This window comes from Carlito syrichta, unplaced genomic scaffold (assembly GCF_000164805.1).
Source record: "Carlito syrichta isolate Samal-C Ts95f unplaced genomic scaffold, Tarsius_syrichta-2.0.1 Scaffold147202, whole genome shotgun sequence".
Lineage (NCBI taxonomy): Eukaryota > Metazoa > Chordata > Mammalia > Primates > Tarsiidae > Carlito > Carlito syrichta.
The window spans coordinates 55801-83357 of NW_007091298.1; the positions used below are offsets into that span (position 1 = coordinate 55801).

General features: G+C 39.0%; 1 protein-coding gene across 1 annotated transcript in view; it reads left to right on the top strand.

The window, feature by feature from the left end:
* ATP6V1H (ATPase H+ transporting V1 subunit H) overlaps positions 1-27557 on the top strand; it is a 106299-nt gene that overhangs the window by 16133 nt on the left and 62609 nt on the right. The window contains exons 4-7 of the mRNA XM_021708774.1: positions 1-24; positions 2491-2595; positions 5848-5901; positions 18491-18588. Coding sequence (XP_021564449.1) covers positions 1-24; positions 2491-2595; positions 5848-5901; positions 18491-18588 — 281 coding nt within the window. The remainder of the gene's footprint in view (positions 25-2490; positions 2596-5847; positions 5902-18490; positions 18589-27557) is intronic.

A 27557-nucleotide genomic window follows, 5' to 3' on the forward strand; every position in this document is an offset into this window, starting at 1 on the left:
CAGGATCCCTTTACTGTTCACATGGTAAATTTTGAATAAATCACGTTATGTTTTATAAATACAGTATATAAGGAAGGAATTTACTTTAGGAAATTATTTTATTATTAGTAGTAAATTGACAGATAAAATTGTGATGACATTCTGATTTAGATGAGAAACCTGGGCCTTTTATGACTTAGTAACCTGCTTGTTCCCTTAGGAGTAACTATTGTGGCATTAGTTTTCTGTACAGGGGGGACACTGGGAGTTGGAGGGAGGTACGTTGCTCTGATGCAGCTAGTCTTGTAGATGCATTTGCATCAAATGGTGAGTGCATTTGCATCAAAGCCTGTGGAGAGTTCACACATGCAAACAGCTCTAGCTTGTTGATAGCAGGATTAACCACATTTTAAAGTATAGCAATTATGTTTTGCTTTGAAGCAGCTACTATTTCATTTTCATTTTAGTTAGTAACCACTGACTTGCTTTTTACTATCTTAAACACACTTCTGTTTTAAACTTAGCCTGAAGGGCTGTGTTTGGAGGTCCTGACACTGAAGGGTCCTTCCTGGTGTCTAGAGAAGGTCTGCAAGCAGGGTTGAGAGAATAAACCTTTCTTATAAACAAGCCTTCCCTACGCCCAGCAGGGAATGGGCTGCAGGGGCTGGAGGGGATGGCAGGTGCTCAGGGGTCAGGCGGGAACTCCAGAGGCTGCTAATTTCAGTAGGTGTTTTTAAAATTTTCTAGTCAAGGACCACTGTCAGTGAAACATTTCTGAGCATGAGTATTTTCCCTCTCCCCACCCTTTCTCCTTTTCTCCCCCTCCACAGAAAAAAACATCAAAACCCACAAAAATCACTGTCTTAAAACTCATTATTCAGCAATAATTAATCCCAGTAGAAAATAAAAAAAAAAAAAAACAAGGATTAGTCACCCCAAAATAATTTCCTGTACTGGTAGATTGCTTTTTGTTCTTACATTTGAATACAAGTAAACCAGACTCCAGAGACGCACTTTCAAGGACAGAACAGCAGACGTTTGAGCGTCCTGGTGTATTTGGAAGTGTATAACAGTCGGTAACAGGGGCACCTTCACTCACTGAGAGGCAGACAACTCATCAAATCACTTGCCAGGGTTCTAAGCCAATTGACTTAAGTATATATAGTCATTTATATTTTAGTATATTCATATATTGTGTGCATTATAAAACGTGCAAAAGAGAAATTAAGGAGGACTTGTAAAATATACTGTATTTTAAAGAATACTTTAAAAAAAGTCAGTGATATATTTTCTTAAAAATTGTAGGGGCTTGTTTTCACTGTTTGGTTTAAATGTGTTCTGGTGTTATCATAAAACTGATACATAGATTAAAGAACAAATATGCACTTCATGATAATTTCAGTTACTTTTCGTCAGTCTTTCAAGTTTCAAGGGTCAGACTGTTGTTGGCTTAACCATGGGCTAAGAAAGAGCTTATGCTAGGAGGAGAAATGTCAGGTGTTGTGTTCCTTTGTCTTTTCCTTTTTGCTTGTGCATGCACTGCTGGTAATATTTTCAATTCTAACAGGACTCCTTTTAAGTCAGTTGCTTGTGGAAGTAAGATCAGTTGAAACTAGGCAATGTATCTATGAACTCAGCTGGGCATGTGAAAACATCAGTATGTCACAACTTAGTGAGTGAGTGAAGGTGCCCCTGTTAGCGCCTGTGTTATAGACTTCCAAATAAACCAGGATGCTCAAACGTCTGCTGTTCTGACCTTGGAAGTGCACCTCTGGCAGTCTGGTTTACCTGTATTCAAATGTAAGAACAAAAGTCAGTCTACCAATACAGGAAATTATTTTGGGGTGAGTAATCCTAGGTTTTTTTATTTTCTACTGTGATTAATTATTGCTGAATAATTGGAGTTTTAAGACAGTGATCTGCTTCCAGAAAGTAATGAAAAAATGTTGTTTATGAAAAGTAGTGTTTTATATTGCCTATTTAATAAAAAGTAATGATTAGTTTTATAGTTTGAAGACAATTGAGAAATCTTTGAATGAGGAGTAAAAGGTATTTGTCTATGTTAGAGGAGATGACTATTACCTATGGTACATATTATACCAAATATGGATTTTTCAGTTTTAGAATTGATAGGGAGCTTGGAATGAGTGGGAGAGTGACTGTCAGTTGGCTTAGAACCCTGGCAAGTGATTTGATGAGTCTGCTTCTAAGAAAGATTTTTATGTTTTTTGCTGGTCATATTCCATTCTTATTTCTGAAAGTCAAAATAATGCAGGGAATGTCAAGAAATTCTTAAAACAGCTAATTTTGGTTCACTTTAATGAAAATATTTAAAAATACATTTAAAACATTTTGAAAAAATATGTTTTAAAAAGTGAAATATAAGCTATTTAGAGGACTTGAGTATTACAGAAATCATGCAGCAAAATGGCTATGAGTCCTTCTTTTAAAAGATATATGATGTGATTTTTAGAATCAATATGGTATTCAAATGTATTTATTTGTTTTCAGGCAGCAAGAATCATTGCCAAGTTAGCAGCTTGGGGCAAAGAATTGATGGAAGGCAGTGACTTAAATTACTATTTCAACTGGATAAAAACTCAGCTGAGTTCACAGGTGAAAAAAATTTATTCTAGTATCTTTGAAAGGAATATAACATCTGTATTCTCTTAAGCGATTTGCAGTAAATGTGTTAAATTACAAAAAGTTTTACTGAAATAATGCCATTTGATCTTAATAAGTAAGCCATACTACTCTTAGATTTGGCAGTGTGCTTAACTTTTCCTTTCTTTGACTGGCTTCAATTCAAACCTTTCTGTCTCTTCTGCCTCTTGGGGTTTCCCACTCATGCTTTTCAGGGGTCAGGGTGCATCTTCCTTCTAGCTGGCTGCCGAGATCACTCAGGTTGGAGAACTGAAAGGACCCGAACAGCTCTGAAGAGCGTGCTCATATGAGTCTTCGAGTAAAGGAAAAGGGGAGAAGAGGTGCGGGTGAGAGACTTCAGGTGCAGCTCCTGTGTGTGCCCATGAGATTGTGAGCACGAGGATTTATGTGCGAAATCTTGGTTTGGGGAGAGCTCTCTGAAAGTTTCTAGTGAGGTCTTCTGTTGTCCTTTCGGTTACATAATCAGGCCAACCCATATAACCAGTTACACCTAGAAAAAAACTGGGTCTGGGTGCCGCTGGGGCATGTCAAACAGCAAGCAGCGCATTATCAATCATCAGTCTGCTTGTCCTTGTCTGCCTGAGTCCCTGCCAGGATTCCAGGCATCCTTGGTGAGTCTGGAGCTGCCTGGTCCAGCTATGAGAGGACTCTGTCTCACATGGTGGCGCATTCTCATGATTTCACGGTTTCGTAGTGGGATTGGACAGATGGACCTGAAGCTTGCTCACTGCACATCTTTGTTGCTTCTAGGCCTCTCTAGCTCGCTCTCTCCATGAAAGAAAATGATAGCTTTTGTGTCATGGCTGGGAAAATGACAAGTTTTTCTGTTTTTGTCTTTGTTTCCTCAGTACAGGACAAAGGATGGTGCACGAATGATGGCTCTGTTTGTTTTAGGCTTACAATGACAAAGTGTTAGGTGGTAAGGGGGAGGTGTGGTGGACTTGGCACTTGGAACAAGAGTGAAGTAAAGGGGGATGGGAGAGCAGGCTTCTGGGGAAGAAAAGGCAGAAGAAAATGAGACTTTAGTTGAGAGTGAGTGACGTGGAGAGGTGGGAGCAGGAGAAAAAAGATCGGAAAGTCGTTAGACTGCAAATAAATGTCTGTTTGGAATAAAGTTTTTGGAAGTTGTAATTTAGATTACAATTAATTTAGATGACTTTTATTTTAATGGATTTTAATTTGAGTCATAAGAGAGACGCTGTGATATTTTGCTTAGATGTACTTTTGTCTCATCACTGCCTACCTTTTTTGGGGAGAGCTTAATTACCATTTGTATTTAGGTGGAGAGATTTTAGAGTGTTTTGAACAAGATGAAATTTTTTTTATGTTAATAACATCAATTTTAACTGCTTTTTTTTGCTTAATTTTAAGAAGTATTTTTTATAAGTCACCAATTTGCAGATTTTACTGAGTTTGTGAGGTATCAAAACAAGATATTTAAATCATGAAAAAAACAGGTGTGTGAAAATGACATTTTAAATTTCTAAATGTAGCATATCATTTGGGGTCAGAATGCTTAGTTAAATGGTATACAACTATCCCCTTTTTTCCTGCTTTGAAGTGATCTCACTCTTTAAATATACCTCATTCTGCTTTAATGTTAGCTTTCAGGTATAGTGGTAATAAGACTCTGCTGTGGCTGAATTCATAAAATGAAAATTGGAAGGGAAAAATATATGCTGTAGCTTGCTACTAGCTTTTTGGGCAGTTTTGCCTTAGAATTTTCCTGATAGGAATAATATTTATATTGTGCCTTACAGGTGATATTTTGCTTCTGGAATGACTGACTATGGTTGTAACCATGTCCAGCAACTGGGGGAAAATATTTCTTTCATCACTAGTAGAAGCAAATATTTCTTTCTTGTTTTCTTTTTTTTTTTCACTCGATGTTCTTATTTTCCACACTTATCTATGGGTTAGAAGTGCATATTTCAGTGTCTATAATAGTTTTCATTAGAACTGAGCTTTTTGTTATTAGATAAATACCTTCAAGATATTTTCTGAATCTTTCTAGTGCACTCTTTTTAACACAGTGTCTTTGGCTTTAGGATGTGATTTGGTGTTTGTGCTTTGCAAGTTCTTCTACTGCAAGTCCTTCCTCTTCAAAGTACCCAGGCACAGTCTGGCTTTGCTTCTTATACTCTGGTTACTGCTTTCTGCTTGGCTCTGATTGCACTGTCTCTCTTGCTGTGCGCAGTCACTTCTTCCGTGCCTTATATCAGGATTAAATTACGGACTCCTTACTTAAGAAACTAACAGAATTATTTGTGATTTTACTTGCTACTTTGCTCAAATGACATATGATAGTGCTATACCTGGGAAGTCCCTTTTTCTCTATCATAACTGTTTTCTTTCATGAAAAGGACCGCAATTTCATGATTCTAATAGAAATAAACTTTCAAAAGTCTAAGCTAGTTAGTTGCAAGTTTGGATGCTTCATTCTTTCACCTTATAGTGGCATTTGAAAACTTTTTTTTTTGGCACTTTAGAGCATTGTATTTGGGTTATGGGCACTCATGCCTGTACTTAGTAGATGGTAGTGGATAGTTCAGTTTAAGACAGTTATCTTACTGAAAAAACAGTTCAAGCCGGGCTCGGTGGCTCAGCCTGTAATCCCGCGCCTTTGGGAGGCTGAGGTGAGTGGATTGCCTGAGCCCGCGGGTTCGAGACCCACCTGGGCAAGCGAGACCTCATCTCTACAATAAATCAAAAAATCAGCCGGGCGTGGTAGCGCATGCCTGTAATTCTGGCTACTCAGAAGGCTGAGGTGGAAGGATCGCCAAAGCCCAGCAGGCGAGGCTGAGGTGGCCGGGAGCGGCCACTGCACTCCAGTCTGGGCAACAGAGTGAGACTTCAACTCAAAAAAAAAACAAAAAAAAAGCCAGTTCAGCAAGTAAATCCTGAGACTTGGAAATTTGCACTAGCTTCACCTATAATTTAGGGGAGCTTAGTATTCAGTTTATTATCGTTCTATCTTTAGTAACTTATTGATTAAGACATCATATGGAAGAGTATAATGATATTTAGGATATTTTATATCATTCCTATGCTTTTTATTAAATAGGATTAGGAAAAAACTTGTAGAGAAAAAAATTATTAACATGGAATTAGGGAGAAAAGTTTGCTTGGTTCCCTTTTGTAAGTTGATACATCAGGATATAATTAAAAACAAAACTAAGTAATAAGTTATTTATTTCATAATAGAAACTGCGTGGTAGCGGTGTTGCTGTTGAAACAGGAACAGTGTCTTCAAGTGATGTAAGTATATTCCTTCTTAATTCACTGGCCTCCTAACACTGAAAATAAATTATTTTGAGTCATAGACTCTTAAAATTTTGAAGATGTTTATTAGTTCCTCAATTACCTAGCATTACCTCCTGCTAGGTCAATTGTATTAATACTTAGGTCAGTGGTGATCACTTTTTTTGTGGTGGACAGGAGACTTCTTTCCTGTTGCTCTTTGTTTCAGGCCACTTTATTCTGGACTTGAGAATCAAAGCGGGAATCTGAATTCAGATGCACAAATGGAACAAGTAACCATAAAATTTTTCTCTTCAAACTTCAGTTGTCTGATAAATTTTCTAATCGACAGGTGAACATTGCACTAAACAGTGACTGAGAGAAATTCAGTCACCTAATGACACTAAAACGTACTGCTGCGTGATGCAGCTCAAGGCTTATATGTGGCTGTGTGGTAGCCACCTCCCCACACCTTTTCACATTTTTGGCCCATCTTTTTCCACATTTTGTAGCGTGAAAAGGTTAATGGTTAAAACTAATCATGGCATCCTAGTTTTTATCTAAAGCTCTCTTTCCCATTTGGGAATGATTTTACTTTGCTATGCTTTAGAAATGGTTCTAGAGCTGGCAGTAAGTTTGGCCAAGTAAGAATGGGCATAAGTGGAGCCAGCTGGGAGAACAGTAGGGAAAAAGGAGGAACATGACTGCTTCTAGCTTCTTTTGTTGGAAATATCTCTAGAAAACTAGGAGGAATCTTTGGAGGGTAGTGTCTGCAACCTGCCTGTAATAGACCTAAATGAAACTCTGTAGGAGCCATTTAGTATCCATATTGGTTACTGGCACTTTCATAATCTGAATGGAACATATACTTATTTGTATGTTCTAAGACAATAGATAGCAGTAGAATCCATTTTCTTTTTTTAAAATTTATTTATTTAAGGATGTGGGGTACAATTCAGGGTTAGGTATACAAACATTGATCATGCAGGTACCCTTGTTGATGAGGTATGCCTCTCCCTCCCCTAGCAGTTTCCTTCAACTGCCAGTCCCACCCCCCCTCCCCTGACAGTTTTCCACTACTGCCAATTGCTTTCTTTTAGCCTTATAATTGTTCAAGGTCACCTTATGAGTGAAAACATATGGAACTCAGTTCTTTGTTTCTGTGATAAATCACTAAGTATGATTGATTCTAAATCCATCCAAGTTGCTGCGAAGTTCATGTTTGTCCTTCTTTATGGCTAAATAATATTCCATTGTGTATATGTCCCACTTTTTTTTTATCCAGTCCAGCTTTGATGGGCAGCATGGTTGGTTCTGCAACAAACATATGTGTGCAGGTGTCTTTTTTTGTAAAATAATTTGAGTTCCTCCGGGCATATTCCCAATAGGGGAATTGCTGGGTCACACGGAAGGTCAATTTCTAGTTCTTTCAGAAGTCGCCACACTGTCTTCCAAAGAGGTTGCACAAGCTTGCATTCCCACCAGCAGTGTAGAAGCATTCCTTTTTCTTCACATCCTTGCCAGCATCTGTTGTTTTTTGTTTTATTACCGATGGCCATTCCTACTGGGGTTAGGTGGTATCTCAAGGTGGTTTTGATTTGCATTTCTCTGATGCTGAGTGAGGCTGAGCACTTTTTCATGTGTCTGTTGGCTGCCTGTATATCTTCGTTTGAGAAGTGTCTATTCATGTCTTTTGCCCACTTTTTAAAGGGCTGTTTGTTTTTTTTCCTTTCAGCACGGTTGAGTTGATATTAGGCTTTTGTCAGATATACAGTTGGCAAATATTTTTTTCCCATTCTGTGGACTGTCTCCTTGCTCTCTTGATGGTTTCTTTTGCTTTGCAGAAGCTCGTTAATTTGATGAGGTCCCACTTGTCTATCTGATTTCTTAAGGTATTGGCCTTTAGGGTTCTGAATAGGATTTGGTTCCCAGTTCCAATTTCCATAAGGGTGTCTTCTGCGCTTTTTAAGATTCTTATAATTTGAGGTTTTATGTTTAGATAGTGTTTGCAACCTGCCTGTAATAGACCTAAATGAAACTCTGTAGGAGCCATTTAGTATCCATGTTGGTTACTGGTACTTTCATAATCTGAATGGAACATACTTATTTGTATGTTATAAGACAATAGATAACAGCAGAATCCATTTTCAAAGCTACAAGCTGGGCTTCTCTTGGAGCATGGGTTGGAAGTTTTGATTAATAGTGTGTTAGGCCAGAAATGACCATTAGCCTTCTGAAGTGGAATCAGAACAAGGTGAGGAACTAGATGAGCAATCTTGGGACCAGGGTGGGGCAAGGAAATAAATGGTGGGTAGGAAGTCTAGTCATCAGTCAGAAGCAGATATTTAGATTGAGGCTATGTTGTATAGCTTGGCTTTCTGCCTGTTTGAAATTTTGAAGGATTGTTTAACCTGCATATTTTAGTATTACTGGTATATTTTTTTTAAAATGTATTTTCAGAATCATTTATCTTACAAACTTAAGTGATTATTAAAGTATTTATAAGTTATTAAACATTAAGTAAGGAGATGAAGCTTGATATTCTTATTTTGCTTGACATGATATTCTTATTTTGCTATCTTCTGTCCAGTGTATGGGAAAAACCAAACTGATTAATTGAATCGGCAGAGTGTTAGTGTAAGTGGTTTATCTGCTGGTAGGTTCATATACATATATCCCAAATGGAATTTGCTTTAGGGGTTATTGTGAGTAAGGAAAAGATGGCCTTGGATTTCCTCTCTTCTTCCCTTTGGTGTCCCTCAAGCCTGGCATATTCTTGGACTATTCCTGAAGGCTCTTTTTAGGTAGCTGTCCCCTTGAAAAGCAGACCTCTATGAGTTGAGAGTAAGGTGATACTTGTGTCTTAATAGGAAGATCTTAATCTAGCAGCTCCTATTTATTGAGCACTTACTATATGTGTGGCACTGTCTTACTTATTTTACATTTACATATTTTTGAATATTTACACTCCTTCTTTGAGGAAGGTCACACCATCAGCCACATTTTACGGACGAGCGGCGAGGCCCAGCGGAAAGCACGCCGACTTGTGCAAGGTCACACAGCTGAGTAGTCAAGACTCCAAATGAATGATTTGCATAGTTGGAGAATTACTTCTGAGGCAGCTGAACTAGAATTGGGCCTTCAGGCATTCCTTAAGTCGTATTGCTCACTCAGACTTCTTAATATGTCAGTACCATTTTAAAATCCTTTGAGGTTTTCAGAGTGGAGTAAAGTAGTTTGGTAAACTGCATTACATATTATTGCCACTTGATGTCAGTATAAAACAAAAAAGTTTTATACTGCAAGATGAGAAATAAACATGATTCAGTAGTCACCTTTTAAAATGGTCATAGAAGCCTCATCTTAAGTTGTAAGTGGATCATTATAAACATGCTTATTTAAATGACATTACGTAAGTGAAATTTCCTTAAAGTGCTTTATGTTCTCCTCTCCTAATTGTGAAAATAGTAAGCATCAAAGTATATGTATTTACCTTAAACTGCCTGATTCTCCACTCATTCTTTCTTTCTTTCTTTTTTTTTTTTTTTTTGAGTTGAAGTCTCAATCTTGTTGTCCACTGGAGTTCAGTGGTACACTCATGGCCACTGTAGGCTCAACCTGCTGGACTCAGGTCGTCCTTCCGCCTCAGCCTTCCAAGTAGCTGGAACTATGGGCATGTGCCAACATGTCTGACTAATTTTTTGATATATTGAAGAGACGAGGTCTCACCAAGTTGCCCAGGATGGTCTTGAACCCCTGGACTCAGGCAATCCTTTCACCTCGGCCTCCCAAAGTGTTGAGATTACAAACTCGAGCCACCACACCTGGCCCTTCATGCATTCTTTTTTTTACCCTTCCCTCCCCGCTCCACCCCATTCTTAAATGTGAATCACGAATCTTCTCTTCCGAGGAAGCAGCACCGACTCAGACATGTATTGTGCTGATGCCCTGATAAAATAGTACCATGATCCTTCATAATCATTGGAAGATTTAGAATGAATCTGGAGATTTGTTTGTTTCTTTCTTTCTCTGTTTCCCTTTGCCCAACTTCATTTGTATGGTACACATTTACAGGAGAACGAGAGAATTCTTAGGCTCCATATGTGTCCTGTTCTCTGGTTATTTTCATTGCAAGCTCAGTCTATCATTAGTTATTGCTAAGCGGCCATTGTTTCACTAGTCATAAGTGACTTGATTCAGTTGCCAGTTTCTCATCAGTGTACTGGAGCAGTTCTGTCCAGTAGAACGCCCTGTGATGATGGAAACCTTCCATATAGCCACGTTGTCCATTATGGCAGCCTCTCGCCACATGTGGCTGGAACACTTGGAATGTGGCTTATGTGAGGAAGTAATTTTCAATTTTATTTCTTTTTTCTGTAGCTTTATTGAAAAACATTTCACATGCCATAAAATGTATCCATTTGCAGTTTAGTTGCTTTCGATATATTTATAGACTTGTGAAACTATTACCACACTCTAACTTCGTCAAGTTTCAACATCTCAAAAAAGCCAAAACAAAAACCTGTGTGCATTAACAGTCTTCCCCATTCCTGCTCTCTCCTCCCAACCCTTGGCAATCACTAATCCAATTGCTGTCTCTGGATTTGCTTCTTCTGGACATTTCATTTAAATGAAAGCGTATACATGGTCTTCTGTGACTGGCTTCTTTCACTTAGTATAATGTTTTTAACATGCAATAATAGCAGAATGGGAGGGGGGAAAAAAGTAGTGTTTTTGGCTTTTGGCCAAGTTCCTTAAATTGTTTTCTGTGGCAGTTTTAATATCCTTATTAATGAGAGGCTTAGTTTTACCGCCTTGGCTTTCTTTTTAATTTAATGCTGTGCTGATATGATGCTTGTCAGTCTTCCAGAAGAGGTGGAGGAGTTCCTTGATTTAGTTATTTACTACTTTGTTGGTAAGCCCATCAAAAGTGCTGCCCAAGTATCAGAAATCAGTGAGCTGTGTCAGTAATTCAGGCTTGTTCTTTTTTTTTTTTTTGATTTGGAGTCTCACTCTGTCACCCAGACTGGAGTGCAGTGGCCACTCCCGGCCGCCGCAGCCTCGACCGCTGGGCTCCGGTGATCCTTCTGCCTCAGCCTTCCGAGTAGCTGGAACTACAGGCGCGCGCTACCACGCCCGGCTAATTTTTTGATTTATTGTAGAGATGAGGTCTTGCCAAGTTGCCCAGGTGGGTCTCAAACCCACGGGCTCAGGCAAACCACTCAACTCAGCCTCCCAAAGGTGCAGGATTACAGGCTGAGTCACTGAGCCCGGCTAGGCTTGTTCTTTAATTCTGCTCTAGCTGGTGAGTTGTGAAGTCTGTGTGGGCCTAGCCCACAGTCAATTACAGATGGTCCCTGACTTACACTGGTTTAACTTCTAATTATTTGACTTTACAATGGTGCAAAAGCACTGTGGATTCAGTAGTAACAGTACTTTGAGCATCCATACAACCATTCTGTTTTTCCCTTTTACTTCAGTATTCAATAAATTACATAGATATTCAACACTTTATTATAAAATAGTCTGTGTGTTAGAAGATTTTGCCCAACTGTAGGCTGTAAATTTTCTGAACACTTTCAAGGTAGGCTATGTTGAGCTATGATGCTTGGTAATTAGGTGTATTAAATGTATTTACGACTTAAGAGAATTTCAGTTTACTGGGAAATAGCCCCATCTTAAATGCAGGCGCATCTGCACATTTTTTTTTGTATAAGTTTCAAGAGTACTGTTATTTGTCTAAAGCAATTCTTGCTGGTTTTTCATTGTCCTTTTCTTTTCGCTAAGTTAATACTCTTTAAACACTGGGAATCTTTAAAATATATGAGAATGAATATTAAGAAAAGGAGGAAAGACTTTTGTTTTTCTGCTGATATTTTTGGAATATTTACCTGGAGGTATATTCTGTCAATGCAAAAGAAAATTAAATGGCAAAGTATTTGTAAAAGAAAGAACAAGGACTTTCTTTTGCAGGGCATTCTCAAAGTATGTATTTATTAGCTGTGTTCTTGGAAGTTGCATACAAAGCATTAATTCATAAATTAAATCATGTTTTCTTGGTTATGCCAATGATAACTTCCCTATAATGTAGATTCTCAGTGGTCGTGTAATTTAATTACATGATTAAGCACATACAATTGAAAGTAATACTTGAAAATTGATGAATTTGTAAACTAATAATGAAGTTACTTTTTCATTGTAAGACTGTATCTTAATTTAATTAAGATATTTCATAAATATTGATTAGAGAATCTCTTAAACCAACTTCAAGAGAATTCTTGGGAGATATCTATATCTATATCTATCTATCTATCTATCTATCTATATATATTAGTTCTTGAATGTTTGTAATGATAGTTGAAAGGACCAAGATGGAGCTGATATACCCCGAGAGCAGCCGTTTTGATACTGCCTAGGTTCTGTCATATTCTGTTTACATTGCCTCTGATCAAGGACAGGACTGGTAGTTTCTCAGCAGTAGCTATTGATAATTGTTGTACAGCCCCTCCCAGCTTGTTTTGTCCTGATTAGCTTTTCTGTTCCAAGTGTTTGCATAAGAAACAAGTTAACTTAATAAGGTTTTTGTGACAGGCAGACCCCATCAACATGGCAATAATCATGGGACTAGCCCCCCCCTTTGCCTCCTGTCCATCACCTGTACTTACCTGTTCGCTTTGTGATGACATGAAAAAGACCACTGCTCATTTACCTTAACTGTCTACCCCCATCAAAGGGAAAGTTGAAAAGCATTCAACCTCAGGCAGCCATTTGCCATTGCTTTGCTAAGCTCTGGTCTGGCCACGTGGCTCTTTGAGCTATGGCTGCCATTGTTTTCCTAGCTTTGGCCCCCTCTCCACCTTGGGGAGGTGAGTCCTCTCTCTCTCTCTCTCTCTCTCTCTCTCTCTCTCATTTACTTTCTAGATAAACTATATTTTCCAGTCTAACTTCTGTGCAATTCTTTGCATCTTTTGCAGGACATCCATTTGTAGACACCTCTCCTGCCATATTCTATCCTAACATCCTAGAGACCCCTCTGGGATTCTGACCTAACAATAATAACACCTTACAGTTCTTTAGTGTTTCGTAGAAACTGATTACAATTTCATAGCAAGTTTTCTCCCCCTCAGCCTCCTTGTCCCCTCCCTTCCTCTCTCCTCCCCTCCCCTCTCTCTTGTTTGGTACAACTGGTGTTATTTCCCTTTGCTGATGAAAATGCAGTTTTGAAGAGATTAAGTGATTTGCTGAATATAATGTGGCCAAACTCCTCCCTGCCTTTCTTTTGTCTTTTCTTTCTTAAAATTCTGTCATAACTTATAAAGGAAAATGCACAGATATTAAATATTCAGTGAGATGAATTTGTACCTCATGGTTCCTCCTGCTGCCTTTACTTCAACTCCCACAAATGTTGTTATTATTATGATGATATCTATTACCATAGATGAGTGTTGTCTAATCTTGAACTCTATATAAATGGAATTATATATGATAAAGGCCTATGTGTTTGGATTCTCTTACTCAATACTGTGCCTATGAAATTTACGTTGCATTTAGCAGTGTAATTCTTTTTCATTGCAATGTACTATTTTATCATATGAATATTGTCCATTCTCTTATTGATGGATATTTGGGTTGCTTCTGGTTTTTGGATATTGCGAATAATCTTGCTTAAGACATTCTTTTGGCAGATTGTGTACCCTTATATCTGGATCACCTAATTTGAGAATGGAATTGCTAGGCAATGGGGTATATATAAATTTAGATAAAGTAAATACTGTCAATCCGTTTTCTGAATCAATTTGTGTACCCCTAAACAAAGTATGAGAATTACATTTTTCCAATTTTCTATTGATGCCTAATATTGTCCTGTGTTACTTTTCTAAGTGAATATCTGTGATAGAAACAAAAATCACACATGCATTCATGTGCACACACTCACTTTCTAGTTCTAAAAGAGTCATTATATAATCCTGAAACATTAAATACTTTTGGAACTTTTTTTTTTTTTAAAATTGAATTGGAGTCTCACTCTGTCACCCAGACTGGAGTGCAGTGGCCGCTCCCGGCCACTGCAGCCTCGACCTGCTGGGCTCCGGCGATCCTTTGGCCTCAGCCTTCCAAGGAGCTGGAACTACAGGTGTGCGCTACCACGCCCGGCTGATTTTTTGATTTATTGTAGAGATGAGGTCTTGCCAAGTTGTCCAGGTGGGTCTCAAACCCATGGGCTCAGGCAATTCACTCACCTCAGCCTCCCAAGGCACGGGATTATAGGCTGAGCCACTGAGCCTGGCTCTTTTGGAACTTTTATCAGCATTTTTCCATGTCATGTAAAACTGGTTTCTGGAACTTATTGTAGTCAGTTATGTATTTGGGAAGTTCATCTTTGTCCTTCACCGATACCCATGTACTGTGCATTTTCACTATGTGTCTGTGGAACAGATGCCTTTACTCCAGTGTGGACTTGTTTTCTCAAGTACTGACAATTTCAAAATTGAGGTGAATACTATCTTTACTCTTCTTCATTTGGTTTGCACTTAAGTCCTAGCATTCTGAAGATGAATATTGGACATTTGTCTGTAAACATTTTCATAACATTAGGTTTACTTTGGTATGATAGCATTGACGTTTTAATGTTTATCTTTTATTGCCTACTTATTTTGCAGTTACTCAATTCTTGAATTATTTTGTAATTCTGCAGAATATGGATCTGTGCAACTATATTCACCAAGAAGGTTAATTCTGTCAGTTGCTGTTTTCCCTATGATGTGATTATTCCATACCCCCCCATAGTAAGCGTTTGCATTTTCAGCAACATTGGAGAATTTATCTAAATAATATTGCCTTAAATGTGTTGATAAGTAAAAAATAGCTTTTTTTCTACCATTGAGATTTGCTGCATAGAAAGTGCCCGTTGTGGCAGATTTTCAGCCTAGGATATGTACAGAGAATGCTAGCTCAAGCACAAATAGAGTTGACTTCTAGTGTTGATTGGGCATTAACTCACTATTTTAATTTCAACAAATTATCTCACCTTTTAAAGCCTTGGGTTCCTCTTCTGAAAAAATTAGTATCAGGATGAGCTGTTGGTATTAGAAAGAGGAACATTTTTGTTTCCTTTGATTTTTAATTGAAAGCACTTTGAAAAAGATGTATATGTTAATACATTGTCTTTGTAAAAATAGTTTTTTTTCTTTTTTGAAAATCTTTTGGTAGTTGTCAGGGTCAAAAAATCTATTTTGATTACAGAAGAAAAAAATTTACAACAAAGAGGAACTATGCTTGAATGACATTAAGACAAAAAGAAATTGTGTTTAGGAAACTGTACAATGAGCTCAGAAAACATTTTTTTGTGTGAACGTATTTTTGCTAAGTTAGTCCTTATGTAGATAGTACTTTGTAACGGGAGAAATGAATTACTTAGCAATTTAAATCTAACTTGTTAATCTGGCTAAGTGAGCTCTTATACCATTAATAGTTCCTAGTAAAATAGGGTGGCATGGGATAGGCTAAAAATTGATTGGCAATTTATGTTTGTTCTGTAATTGAGATGACTTAAATTTTTAAAAAATTAGGTGATTTTGTAAGGCCCATAATTGCTTTAGGAAATACTTTTAACAGCCAATCAGATTCAGTCTTGGCTCCAGAAAGAAACAGGGTAATAGTGTCATGCTTTATATATTTCTGCAGTTTTGATTATTATCATATGGAAATTTTGGTCAAAGCCATATCTATTAGGGCACTGTTTGGAATTAGTGTAAGGTATAGAATCGGTTTGCCCTTCTTTTGTTCATTCATTCATTCAAGAAATATTTATTGGACGCCTCCTAAGTACAATGCACAGTGCTGAAAGTATAATACTGAACAGAGTGGGCATGATTCTTGCCTTCGGAGGACCACATTATCTAGGGAGGACAGCGTTAAGCAAGTACTTACACAGTTGACTATTTGAGTAAACTTGTGGCACTCCCCATAGGGGAGAAGCTTGGGGCCCTTTGAGCGTGTACAAGGCGTCTCCTATAGCTCAGGCTGTCCTGGGAAAATGTGAGAGATGAGAGAGTGAACTTGTAGCAGAAAGGTCTGATAGGAGCATTATGTGGGAGGAGGGGGATGCAGAACCTGCTAGAACTATGCCTCTTGGATGGGAAGAAGGCCAGCCATCTCTCCTAGATGAGAGACAGGTAAGAATGGCTAGGAACATAGGTCAGTTTGGGGGTGAGGTGTTGGTAGCTGTGTGAATCTCTAATGAGTGGTCTCTGTTTTTCTCTTGCCTTCTGAGATTGAGAGACGGGAGCAGGATAGGAGAAGAGTGGTGAACATGTGAGAGCAACTCTGGGGACTAGCAGAGAGAGAGAGACCAGAATGCTTATGGCTTTGCATGGTTGTGTGATTTTCTCCAGCAGTATTGAATGGTAGGATTAGAAGTAGTGACTGGTTGGATTATTAATTCTTTTCAAAAGATCATTGAATAATTTTATACAGGAAAATCCTACGATGATTTAAATGAAAGACAAGGAAATGGTGTATTCTACCTTAATTGAAGGCAGGAATTCATTTACCAGTGCTGTGTCACTCTCTATATACTTTGAAAGTAATCTCTGGAATGGTACGGCACCACTGGTAGTGAACAATAGGAGAGTGCCATCAGCTCTAGGACCAGCACGTTTTATATGCTTATTTATAGCACCAGTACTGAAGCTATAAGTGACAACAAAGAATCCATACTTGCAGTGTGTGGTATGTTTTAACATAGTGTGGTGAATGGCCACAGAAAAGAAAGACTTATACTGAACCAATGGGTTTTGCGGCGAAGGGAAATTGATAAATGGAAGAGAAGAGAGTGCTGTTGGTTGTCTTTTTATTCATTGATGTCTAGAAACCTTGCTCAGGTTCTCTCTCTAAACAAGAAAGATGGGATTCCTCTTCTTCAGATAAAGTTTCTACCTGCTGACTTAATTGGAAAAATATATTTTTTTCCATTATTGCAGATTGTTTTAGAGATGAACGTGCACTGTTTCTTTGTCATTATTTTTTGCTAATGTTTTGAGTTTTCAGGCAGATTATATTACAGGATATACTATGTTTTTGCGGAACTAAATTAACTACTTTCTAGGTAGAACCTAAGATCGCTTTTTCTTGATATTGTTTGACTGTTCCACCAAATGTACTTATTGTTGTGTTTTTGTATTTGAGTACTTGGAATTTTTTTGTTAGATGTTTATGAAGGTTGCTTCTGAGTATATTTAAATTAGAACAAAGTTTCGTAGCATCATGTGTGTTAGGTTTTGTGAATTTACATAACACCTATGATTCTTTCCTTTTTTTTTGAGTTGGATTCTCACTCTGACCCAGGTTGGAGGGCAGTAGCATGCTCCCGGCCACTGCAGCCTCAACCTGCTGGGCTAGGCGATTCTTACGCCTCAGCCTTCCAAGTAGCTGGAACTGCAGGCATGCACCACCATACCCAGCTAATTTTTGATTTATTGTAGAGATGTGGTCTCTCCAAGTTGCCTAGGCTGGTCTTGTACCTGCGGGCTCAGGCAATCCTCTCACTCGGCCTTCCAAAGTGTTGGTGTATATGTATATATATATGAACATTTTATTGTTAATAAAGAACCTCTGAAGTGATGAAACACAGACACACACACACACACACACACACACACACACACACACACACACACACACACACATCAAAATGCTGGGATTGTAGGCATGAGCCTTTTTTTTTAAAATTTAAAATTATCATGTTCTTTGTGAAGGCTAGTATCTGAAATTTTCTTCTCTCTCTCCATTTCTTAAACATATAAGGCTCATTGTAAATATTTAAGGAAGAGCCCAGGCCAGTTGTTTCTGCTAGCTTTGGCAAAATGAAGGAAGGGGCTTGCAACTTCCTCAGGGTGTTATTTCTATTTATTTTAAGTTTCGAATTTAAGCGCAGTTTCTGTAGGACAGTGCTATTGAACTGACAGTTTTAAAAATCATAGGCATCTTTTTCAAGCATTTAATTAGACTTTTTATATGCCATATAGATTTTTTATAAAGTTTCTATTTATTGAATTCCTACCTAAGTTTAGCAATGTGCTAAATGAATTGTTTTCCTTCATACTAACAAATTCTCCTTCAGGTGCTTGGCAGTGTTGTCCTTAGTAAGTAAGTTGTACAAGGTTGTTCACGTGTAGGCCTGTCTCAGAGTATATATTCTTCTTGCTAATTTTATTATTGTTTGGCATTTCTATAATTATGTAGAACAGCATTCTCTCTATATAATATCTCTCTTCAGTGGTATGTGAAACATTGTAAGGCAATATTCTTATTTATCAACCTGTATGAAAGATATAATTATTTTGTTTCTGGTTTTCCTAACTGTGTGTGTGAAGTAGTCTTGAATTGTGTAGATTTAATCTGGGAGATAAAATCATTCTCATTTCTAAGAGGTGGAAATGAAAGCAAACATGAAGATCAACTTTTAAAAACATGTTAGAGAGTTTTGGATGCTTTGATGCTAACAAACTCTAGCAAAATATCAGACTTTTAATTAGAAACACGTGTGTATGATCTCATGACTTTAAATGCTTTCCAGTTTTAAAATTGTGCACTTCTTCTCACATAGAGTTCTCAGTACGTGCAGTGTGTTGCTGGGTGCCTGCAGCTGATGCTCCGGGTCAATGAATACCGATTTGCCTGGGTAGAAGCAGATGGGGTAAACTGGTGAGTGCGCTTGAATTTTAGCATAGAATAACATTTAGAAGCATCTTTCCCTGACGTTTTCAAAGAAATAAATACATTTAATCATCTAAAAGAAATATTTTTTCATGTCTAACAATGTACTGTGCTAATCTTCTTAGAAGTCAGTAACTATCAAACTGAACATTCTCCCTCCTCTTGCTTGATCTGTATTTCTATAAAAGGTTAAGTCCTTCTGAGAACCTAGTGCTTCACGAACAAACACAGGCATTCAGAATACCAAATGAAATACAGAGGTATTTTGTGGTCAATGTAGGCAAAAGTTAATGAGGAAAGGTCTTACCCAGAAAAGAGTGAGTGTAAACTTTTCTCATGCTATATAATTTATCCCATTCTTTTGGCTTCTTAATTTGCAGGTACAGGAACTTTGAGGAGCTACCTACTCAGGTTTAGAAAACCTATGCAATCAAACAACTGAAAAGACCCAAACAGTGGAAATCCCACTTTACCACCAGAAAGCCAATTGATTTATTCATAATGAGAGCTCTAACTGCTCTTAAACCCACTACTCTTTTTAGTTGGTGGGGGCATGACTTCATTAGAAAATCCATACAGGAGGTTAGGTTATCAGCAGCAGGTTGCTTGGTGAGTGAGGAGTAGAGCAAGAGCTGAATGAACCGTCTTGATGCTGGTGTCTTCAGACTCCATCAGATCCTCACACCACACCTCTGGATTGGTACCTACCGGTTTTCCCCATGTAGGGAGATACCTTTGGAAGGGACCCAAATAGTTTAGGGCTTCTCAGTCAATATTTGCATGAATTTCCTAGAGTAGGTTGGTTCTGAGATGGCTGTTCTTGTGAATTGGATTTGAATCGTCCCAGTTACTCAGTATGCATCAGTTTAATAAATGATCGGTCATTTTTATATTAATCTATAAAATTTCAATCTATTCATGTTTATTTAATCCTTAATATCCCAGGGGGAAAAAATAGCCATCACAGTTTGTCATCGAGGTCTAATAGACCCATTAAAAAATAAACTTTTAAGCCGGGCTCGGTGGCTCAGCCTGTCATCCCGCGCCTTTGGGAGGCTGAGGTGAGTGGATGGCCTGAGCCCGTGGGTTCGAGACCCGCCTGGGCAGCGAGACCTCATCTCTACAATAAATCAAAAAACCAGCCGGGCGTGGTAGCGCATGCCTGTAATTTCGGCTACTTGGAAGGCTGAGGCGGAAGGATCGCCGGAACCCAGCAGGTCGAGGCTGCGGTGGCCGGGAGCGGCCACTGCACTCCAGTCTGGGTGACAGAGTGAGAGTCCAACTCAAAAAAAAAAATAAAAAATAAAAATAAAAATAAATAAATAAATTTTTAGACCAGGTATGGGGGCTCATTTCTGTAATCCCAGCACTTTGGGAAGCTGAGGTGAGAGGATTGTCTGAGCCCAGGAGTTTGAGACCAGCCTGGGCAACATGGTGAGACCTCGTCTCTACAATAAATCAAAAAATTAACCAAGTGTGATGGCGCACACCTATGGTCCCAGCTGCTTGGAAGGTTGAGAGGGAAGGATCACCTGAGCCCAGCAGGTTGAGGCTGCGGTAGCTATGACCAAAAATAAAAAAAGTCTTCATCATTTTTGAAAAATTAACAGAACTGAGAATAAAGAGAGTGAAATACCGCTATTATAAATTTTAATAATAATTTAAACATAGCAAGCCTTTTAAAAATAAGTATATTTTGATGCACAAATATTATAGAAGATGAAAGAAAATAATCACATGTCCTTGAGCAAAATGGCCCAGGTTCTTGTTGCACATTGTTATCTGGAATTCTTTCAAGATGGATGACTAACTAGGTGAGAATGCTGTATTTCCTTTTTGTCTGTAGAAATATATTGCTCATTCATCAGTTCTGGAATTTGAGAAAATTCATTTATGATACAGTCATCTGAAGACTTACATAGTTTCAGATTCTACTTATCTGACCAATTTCACCATCTTTGTTAGAGACACAGAATGCTCTCTGACTCCTTGCTTTTATCCACTGATTAATCTAGAATTGTGAAACAATTTTCTCTATTAATTGCCACTGTGGGCAGAAAATATTCTGATTTCTCTCTCAGCTGTGTTCACTCTGTGTTGGGAGATTTACTGAAAAGACTCATGGACTTAGCATGTAGTTGTACTTACAGCTAAGGTGTATTGCAGAGATACAGTAAGGATGGATCATAAGGGAAAAAGACAGCGGGTGAGTTTGGAGAGAAAGCCATGTGCAGGCTTTCTTAGGCTCCCTCTCTCTCTCCCATGAGGAGTCATGCAGAGCTCATCTTCCTCTAGTATGGAACATGCAGCAGTATTTGTGTGTGGTTTCTGTGGAGGAAACCCATTAGAGACCCACCTCCCAAGGTTTTTATTGGAGGTCATTCACTTAGGAACTCTATGCCTAGATCACACCAAAATTCCAGACTCCCGAAGGAAAGTAGTTTTCTTAATTTGTCCAGGCTGCTATAACAAAATACTGTAAACGAGGTGACTTAAAAGCAGTGGGAATTTATTTCTCACAGTTCTGGAGGCCGAGAAGTCTGAAGTTAAGGCACTCACCAATTTTGTGCTTGGTGAGGGCCTGCTTTCTGGTTTGTAGATGACCATCTTTTCACTGTAGCCTCACCTGGTCAGAAGGGGTAAAAAAGTCTTTCTCAAGCCCCTTTCTTAAGGGCACTAATCATAATACTAAGGGCCCATGTCTTAATGCCATCACCTTGTGGGTTAGTATTTCAACATTTTCTTTTTGAAGGGACACAAACATTCAGGCCATAGCAGTAGGAATTCAGCATAAACTCCTACTTGTACAAACAGTCTTGCTACAGAAAATCACCCTTATCATTTAGGGAAAATATTCTATTCATGTAGGAAACTTTACAAGCCAAGTTCTCAGAAGCCAGCAAAGGCCAACTTTGTGAGCAGACCTTTCAAAGGCTAGCAGTCTCAGGACTTTGCCGTTAACTTTTTTCTGCACAGAAACCTAAAGGTAGACTAGTAAAATGATGTTGTCAGTCTTTTTTAACTTCCTAAAAGATGATGAGATATTTTGGGCAGTGCAATAAGAAAGGATAATGATTTATTTTTCACTATTATATCGTCTTTCTAGGTGAGATTCTATCAGTATTCTATTTATTATGATAGTCTTTTATTTTTTAGTATAATTGGTTATAATTAATAATGATAAAATAATCTCTAGGATGATGACACAGCATAACTAAGAACCTATAAGATGTCTTAGGTTTGTAAAAGAGTCCAGTAGACCCATGATGGTAATTGTAAGATAAAGTGAATTTTATTCTATTAAATAAAAATTAGACCTTTTTTTCTTGATTGGAAGACCTGTAAGAAAGAATAAAAGTCGTGAACTAGCAATCTCTAGCAATGGTTATAATTGCTTTCAAAATAAACCCAAATACTAAAATTTGGTCTATTGGACCCTCCTAATATACCAAGGCAAATCAAATGCTGCTGTTCTCATTACTCGTACTTAGTATTTTGGAGACTAGCCAACAATATTAAGTCCTCAGTTTAGCAATAAGAGCAGGCATAAATATAATCTAGACTATTTCATGTTTAACCAATATATTTTGATATACTGATGAACACTAATGAGATAAGCAGTTATCAAATAGATAAATCTTTAGGATGAGAGCAGGCTTTAGTAAAGGTTTTCTTAATATTATTGCAATTTAGAAAATCTTTTAATTTTTTTCAGAAATAAAACATGTGCTTGTATTTTTACATTTCTTTTGCCTAATATTGAAAGTTTTTTTTTTTGCCTTTCAAATCAGAAGCAGGGATAAAGTGAGGAGGAAAAAAAATGCAAGTATAGTCTGCTTGAAGAGAGGAAGATAACTGAAAAAAAAAAAAACCCAATACATTTTACTCCATATAGTGTGTCGACTTTCTGTTTTGGTTCAAAAGCCTATTATATACATTATACAACACTATTTCTGAATATATCTGTATAAGATAAAAATGTTGTCTTGCATTGTGTTGTATGTCGTTGACCTCAAGAGAAAGTCTGAGCTTAGCATCGACTTCTAAATATTGGAGCTAAAAGTGGACTTTGCTGGGGGAGAACTGCCTCCACAAACTTAACCACATTTATGAAAATTTACAGCTACAAATTTGAAGTATTTTGAAAGTATAGAGTAACATATAGCTTAAAGGCAGGATTTTGTAAGAACACGTTAAAATATTGCATCTGTTGGGTGACATTGCGTGACAAGGTGGGAGGTGCTCATGGGTATGAAGGGCAACAGCCCACTGAGAGGAACAAGCCAACCAGTAGCCCCTTGCTTGTCTGCCTGCGCCTGACATTGGTTTGATTACAAAAAGAACTTTAGGAGCAAAGCAAAATACTAAGTCGTGATGTTGGCCTCATGGACCTTAGCTTTCTTTCTAATCTTGTATTTGACAATTACTTGTACTTATTGAGCTCTCTGCGTAATGTTTTGATATGTATTATGAGGAACACAAAGAAAGTTATATGGCCCTTTCCTTGAAGGAGTTTATAATCTAGTCAGAAGGTATTAAATACCTAACAAAGGTAGCCCTTAGGGTTCTACAACATAATTTAGTAACTGTTTAGCAACCATTTCAGTCATTTTAAAAGTAATTCCAAGTTCACTGATCGGCTGCTTTTATCACAGCAGTCACATTGAACTTCTGTGATGAGAGGGCTAGCAGAGATCTAAATGGTGCTGAGTGCTCTCTCGTTCTTCAGGTCTCTTCCTCAGAGATTCCTTGCCCTCTACCATGCCAGACTGTAAGCTGTTCCAGAGCCTGGCCAGTATCTGTCCCTCCTGCCTTGCCCTGTACCTGCCATGTAGATCCTCAATAAGTATTTGCTAAGTCAGTATGTTTTGGTTTCTTGTGGGCCTTCATGGCCTTTGTGTCCCTTTAGCATGCTCTTTTTCTTGTTCCGCCGTATTCAGGGTTCTTGTCCCTAGGCGAATCTTTTCTTTGTTCTGGTAAAGAGGAGCTTTATTTTGCTTCACTGGGTATTTCTTGTGGTTGATATCTGTATATAGAAGACTTGTCTGAACTCTGAAGAAGAGCCTTGTGGGTCCGGGATCCAGCCCTCTGGTGAGGGGACCCAGTTGGCTTGTGCTTGTGACTGTGCCTCTGAGATGTGTGATGAGGCTTGTTCTGCTAGAGCTGGACAAACTGCAAACTGAATTTAGCCGATGCCATGGAAAAGAACTGCTGCTGCCGAGGTGAAGGACTGTTGCTGGGGTGATGCTTACAGGAACAGGAAGCCAGCAGGGGGAAGTCCCTACTTTATTCATTCTTGCAGTCAGCTTCCAGCTTCTGGCAGAGCCTAACAGGGGGCCAACTGGTAAAATAGAAATTTGGTTTCCAGGATCCCAGTGACAGCATCACAAAGCAAAGCGAAGAAGGCTTAGCTTAGTAACTTGAACAATCATAGAGCAGAGAATACCAGGTACGAGGGTGTTTATAATATAAGATTACATTCTTTTGTAGCAGTTTATATGCTGATATCAATATTCAATAAAAGCAAGTTTTGCATAACAACCAAAAATATAGGAGAGAGAAGCCACATATGAGAAATTTAAGGACAGTTGAGTAAATTTGGAACTACATACAAATCACACAAATGGAGAAATGAAATAGATACAGTCCTTCTCCTAAGTTATAGTAGATTTAGACTTACAAGTTTTGAATCTTTATTAGTTGAGCAGCTTTAGTTTTACAGAAAAACTGAAAGTACAGAGTTCCCACCAATATCTCCCTGCCCTGCAGAGTTTCCCTTTTCATTAACATCTTGCATCAGCATAGTACTTTTGTTTCAATTGATGAACCAGTATTGATAGATTTTTTTTTTTTTTCAAATAAATGAAAATTTATTTCTTATTCATGCTACACAGGTTGTCTGGAGCTCTGCTTCAGCAATATTACCGCCCTCATCCCAAGACCCAGGCTGATGGAGCTTCCAATCTAGAACATTTCCAGTTGTCCTGTCGGGTGAGAGGTTAAGGGTGGGAGTCATGTACCCAGCACTATAAAAAAAAACACAGCCTCCAAGATTGCCCTCAATTCTTTTTTGGGGGGCAGGGTCTCACTCTGTTACCATGGCTGGAGTGCAGTGGCACAATCACAGCTAACCATGGACTCAGGCGATCCCTACACCTCAGCCTCCCCAACAGCTGGAACTGCAAACACACCTCACCACGCCCAGCCAATTTTTTTATTTTTTTTTTGTAGAGATGAGATCTCACTACATTGCCCAGGCTAGTCTCGAACTCCTGGGTTCAAAGCAGTCCTCCTGCCTCAGACTTCCACAGCGCCGGAATTGACACCAACCACAGGTTCAGGGTTTCTAGAACTACCCTCAGTTTCTATAATTCACTAGAATGATTTTCAGAATTCACTGAAAGCTATTATACTCACGGTTCCAGTTTATTACAGGAAAAGATATAGATCAAAACCAGCTAAAGATGACCAGGTACCGTGGCTCACGTCTATAATCCCAGCACTCTGGGAGGCCAAGGTGGGATAATCAACCGACGCCAGGAGTTCGAGACCAGCCTGGGCAACATGGCGAGAACTTGTCTCCACAAAAACTACAAAAATTAGCCAGACATTGTGGTGTGTGCCTGTAGTCCCACGTACTCAGGGGCTGAGGCGGGAGGATCGCCTGAGCCCGGGAGGTCAAGGATGCAGCGAGCTGGGATTGTGACACTGCACTCCAGCCTGGGTGACAGAGTGAGACTTTGATTCCAAAAACAAACAAAATATGTAACGCTAAGCTGTCCTCGGGACACACTACTTTGCCAGCCGCAATGTACTGCTAACCAAGGCAGCTCGCCTGGGCTGCCATGTCTAGAATCTTTACTGGGGCTTCATGACAGATTGACTGAATGACTGCCCCCATGGTTGAACTCGGTTTCCAGGCTGACTAGTACCACAGGCCCCCAAGGCCCCACTCTAAATCACGTGCCCAGTCTTTGGGGTGTGGCTCACCCCTGCCCTGAAAGTATGGGGCATGGCTAGCTTCCACCCAAACCCAAGACATTCTGACTGGGCATGACGTAGAAGCTGAGGCCAAAGACCGGCCCTTTCTGCAGACAAGGCCGGATTCTCTGTTACACAGCATATGTCAAAACACACACTGACTTTTAACCCTTCCACTCAGAGGTCACACATGGCATTTTCTCTCAAATTTCATTGGCTACAGTGAGTCATAAGACCAAGCCTAACTTCAAAGAGGGTATATTCTTCCCATAACTGACTTTTTTTTCCCCTGAGTTGGGGTCTCCCTCTATCACCTGGGCTGGAGTGCAGTGGCATGATCACGGCCCACTGTAGCCTCAACTTCTCGAGCTCAGGCAATCCTTCCGCCTCAGCCTCCTAAGTAACTGGGACTACAGGTGTGCATCACCACACCTGGTCAATTTGTGTATTTTCTTTGTACAGATGTAGTCTTGCTATGTTACCCAGGCTAGTTTCAAACTCCTGGGCTCAAGCAGTCCTCCTGCCCGGCTCTCCCAAAGTACTGAGATTACAGGCATGAGCAACAGCACCCAGCAAGGCTGGATTGCAGTATCATGATCATGACTTATCTCGGTCTCAAACCCCTGGGCTCAGGTGATCCTTCTACCTCAGCCTCCCAAATAGCTGGAACTACAGGTGCACGCCACCACACCTGGCTACTTTTATTTTTAAAATTTATTTATTTATTATAAAGATGTGGGGTACAGTTCAGGGTTAGGTATACAATCAGTGATCATGCAGGTACCCTTGTTGATGAGGTATGTCCTTCCCTCCCCTGGCAGTTTCCCTCAACTGCCAGTCCCATCATCCCCCACCTGACAGTTTTTCACTACTGTCAATCGCTTTCTTCTAGCATTATAATTGTTCAAGGTCACCTTATGAGTGAGAACATATGGAACTCAGTTCTTTGTTTCTGTGATAAATCACTGAGTATGACTGACTCCAAATCCATCCAAATTGCTGCAAAGTCCATATATTTGCCCTTCTTTATGGCTGCATAATATTCCATTGTGTATATGTACCACATTTTTTTAATCTAGTCCAGCTTCGATGGGCAACACGGTTGGTTCCATGTTTTTGCTATTGTGAATAGAGCTGCAACAAACATACGTGTGCAGGTGTCTTTTTTTGTAGAATAATTTGAGTTCCTCCAGGTAGATTCCCAATAGGGGAATTGCTGGGTCATATGGAAAGTCAATTTCTAGTCCTTTTAGAAATTGCCACACTGTCTTCCAAAGACGTTGTACTAGTGTGCATTCCCACCAGCAGTGTAGAAGCTTTCCTTTTTCTTCACATCCTTGCCAGCAGCTGTTGTTTTTTGTTTTATTACCGATGGCCATTCTTACTGGGGTTAGGTGGTATCTCAAGGTGGTTTTGATTTGCATTTCTCTGATGCTGAGTGAGGCTGAGCACTTTTTCATGTGTCTGTTGGCTGCCTGTATATCTTCTTTTGAGAAGTGTCTATTCATGTCTTTTGCCCACTTTTTAAGGGGCTGTTTGTTTTTTTCCTTTCAGCGCGGTTGAGTTTCTTGTAGATCCTAGATATTAGGCTTTTGTCAGATATACAGTTGGCAAATATTTTTTTCCCATTCTGTGGACTGTCTCCTTGCTCTCTTGATGGTTTCTTTTGCTTTGCAGAAGCTCGTTAATTTGATGAGGTCCCACTTGTCTATCTGATTTCTTAAGGTGTTGGCCTTTTGGGTGTTGAATAGGAATTAGTGATAGATTTTTATTAACACGTTCTGTAGTTTACACTAGAGTTCACTGTTTTGTGTGGTACATTCTATGGGTTTTGAGCTCCCCTTAACCCCTCTGGCCATTTTTTCTGGTTTTATTTGGTGATTTTTTTTTTTGTCCTTCGTTGTTAGAATGCAGGCATTTTCCAGGGAAGTTTGCTTAACTCTCTCTTTTATATGTGTATAATCTCCCTTGGTATA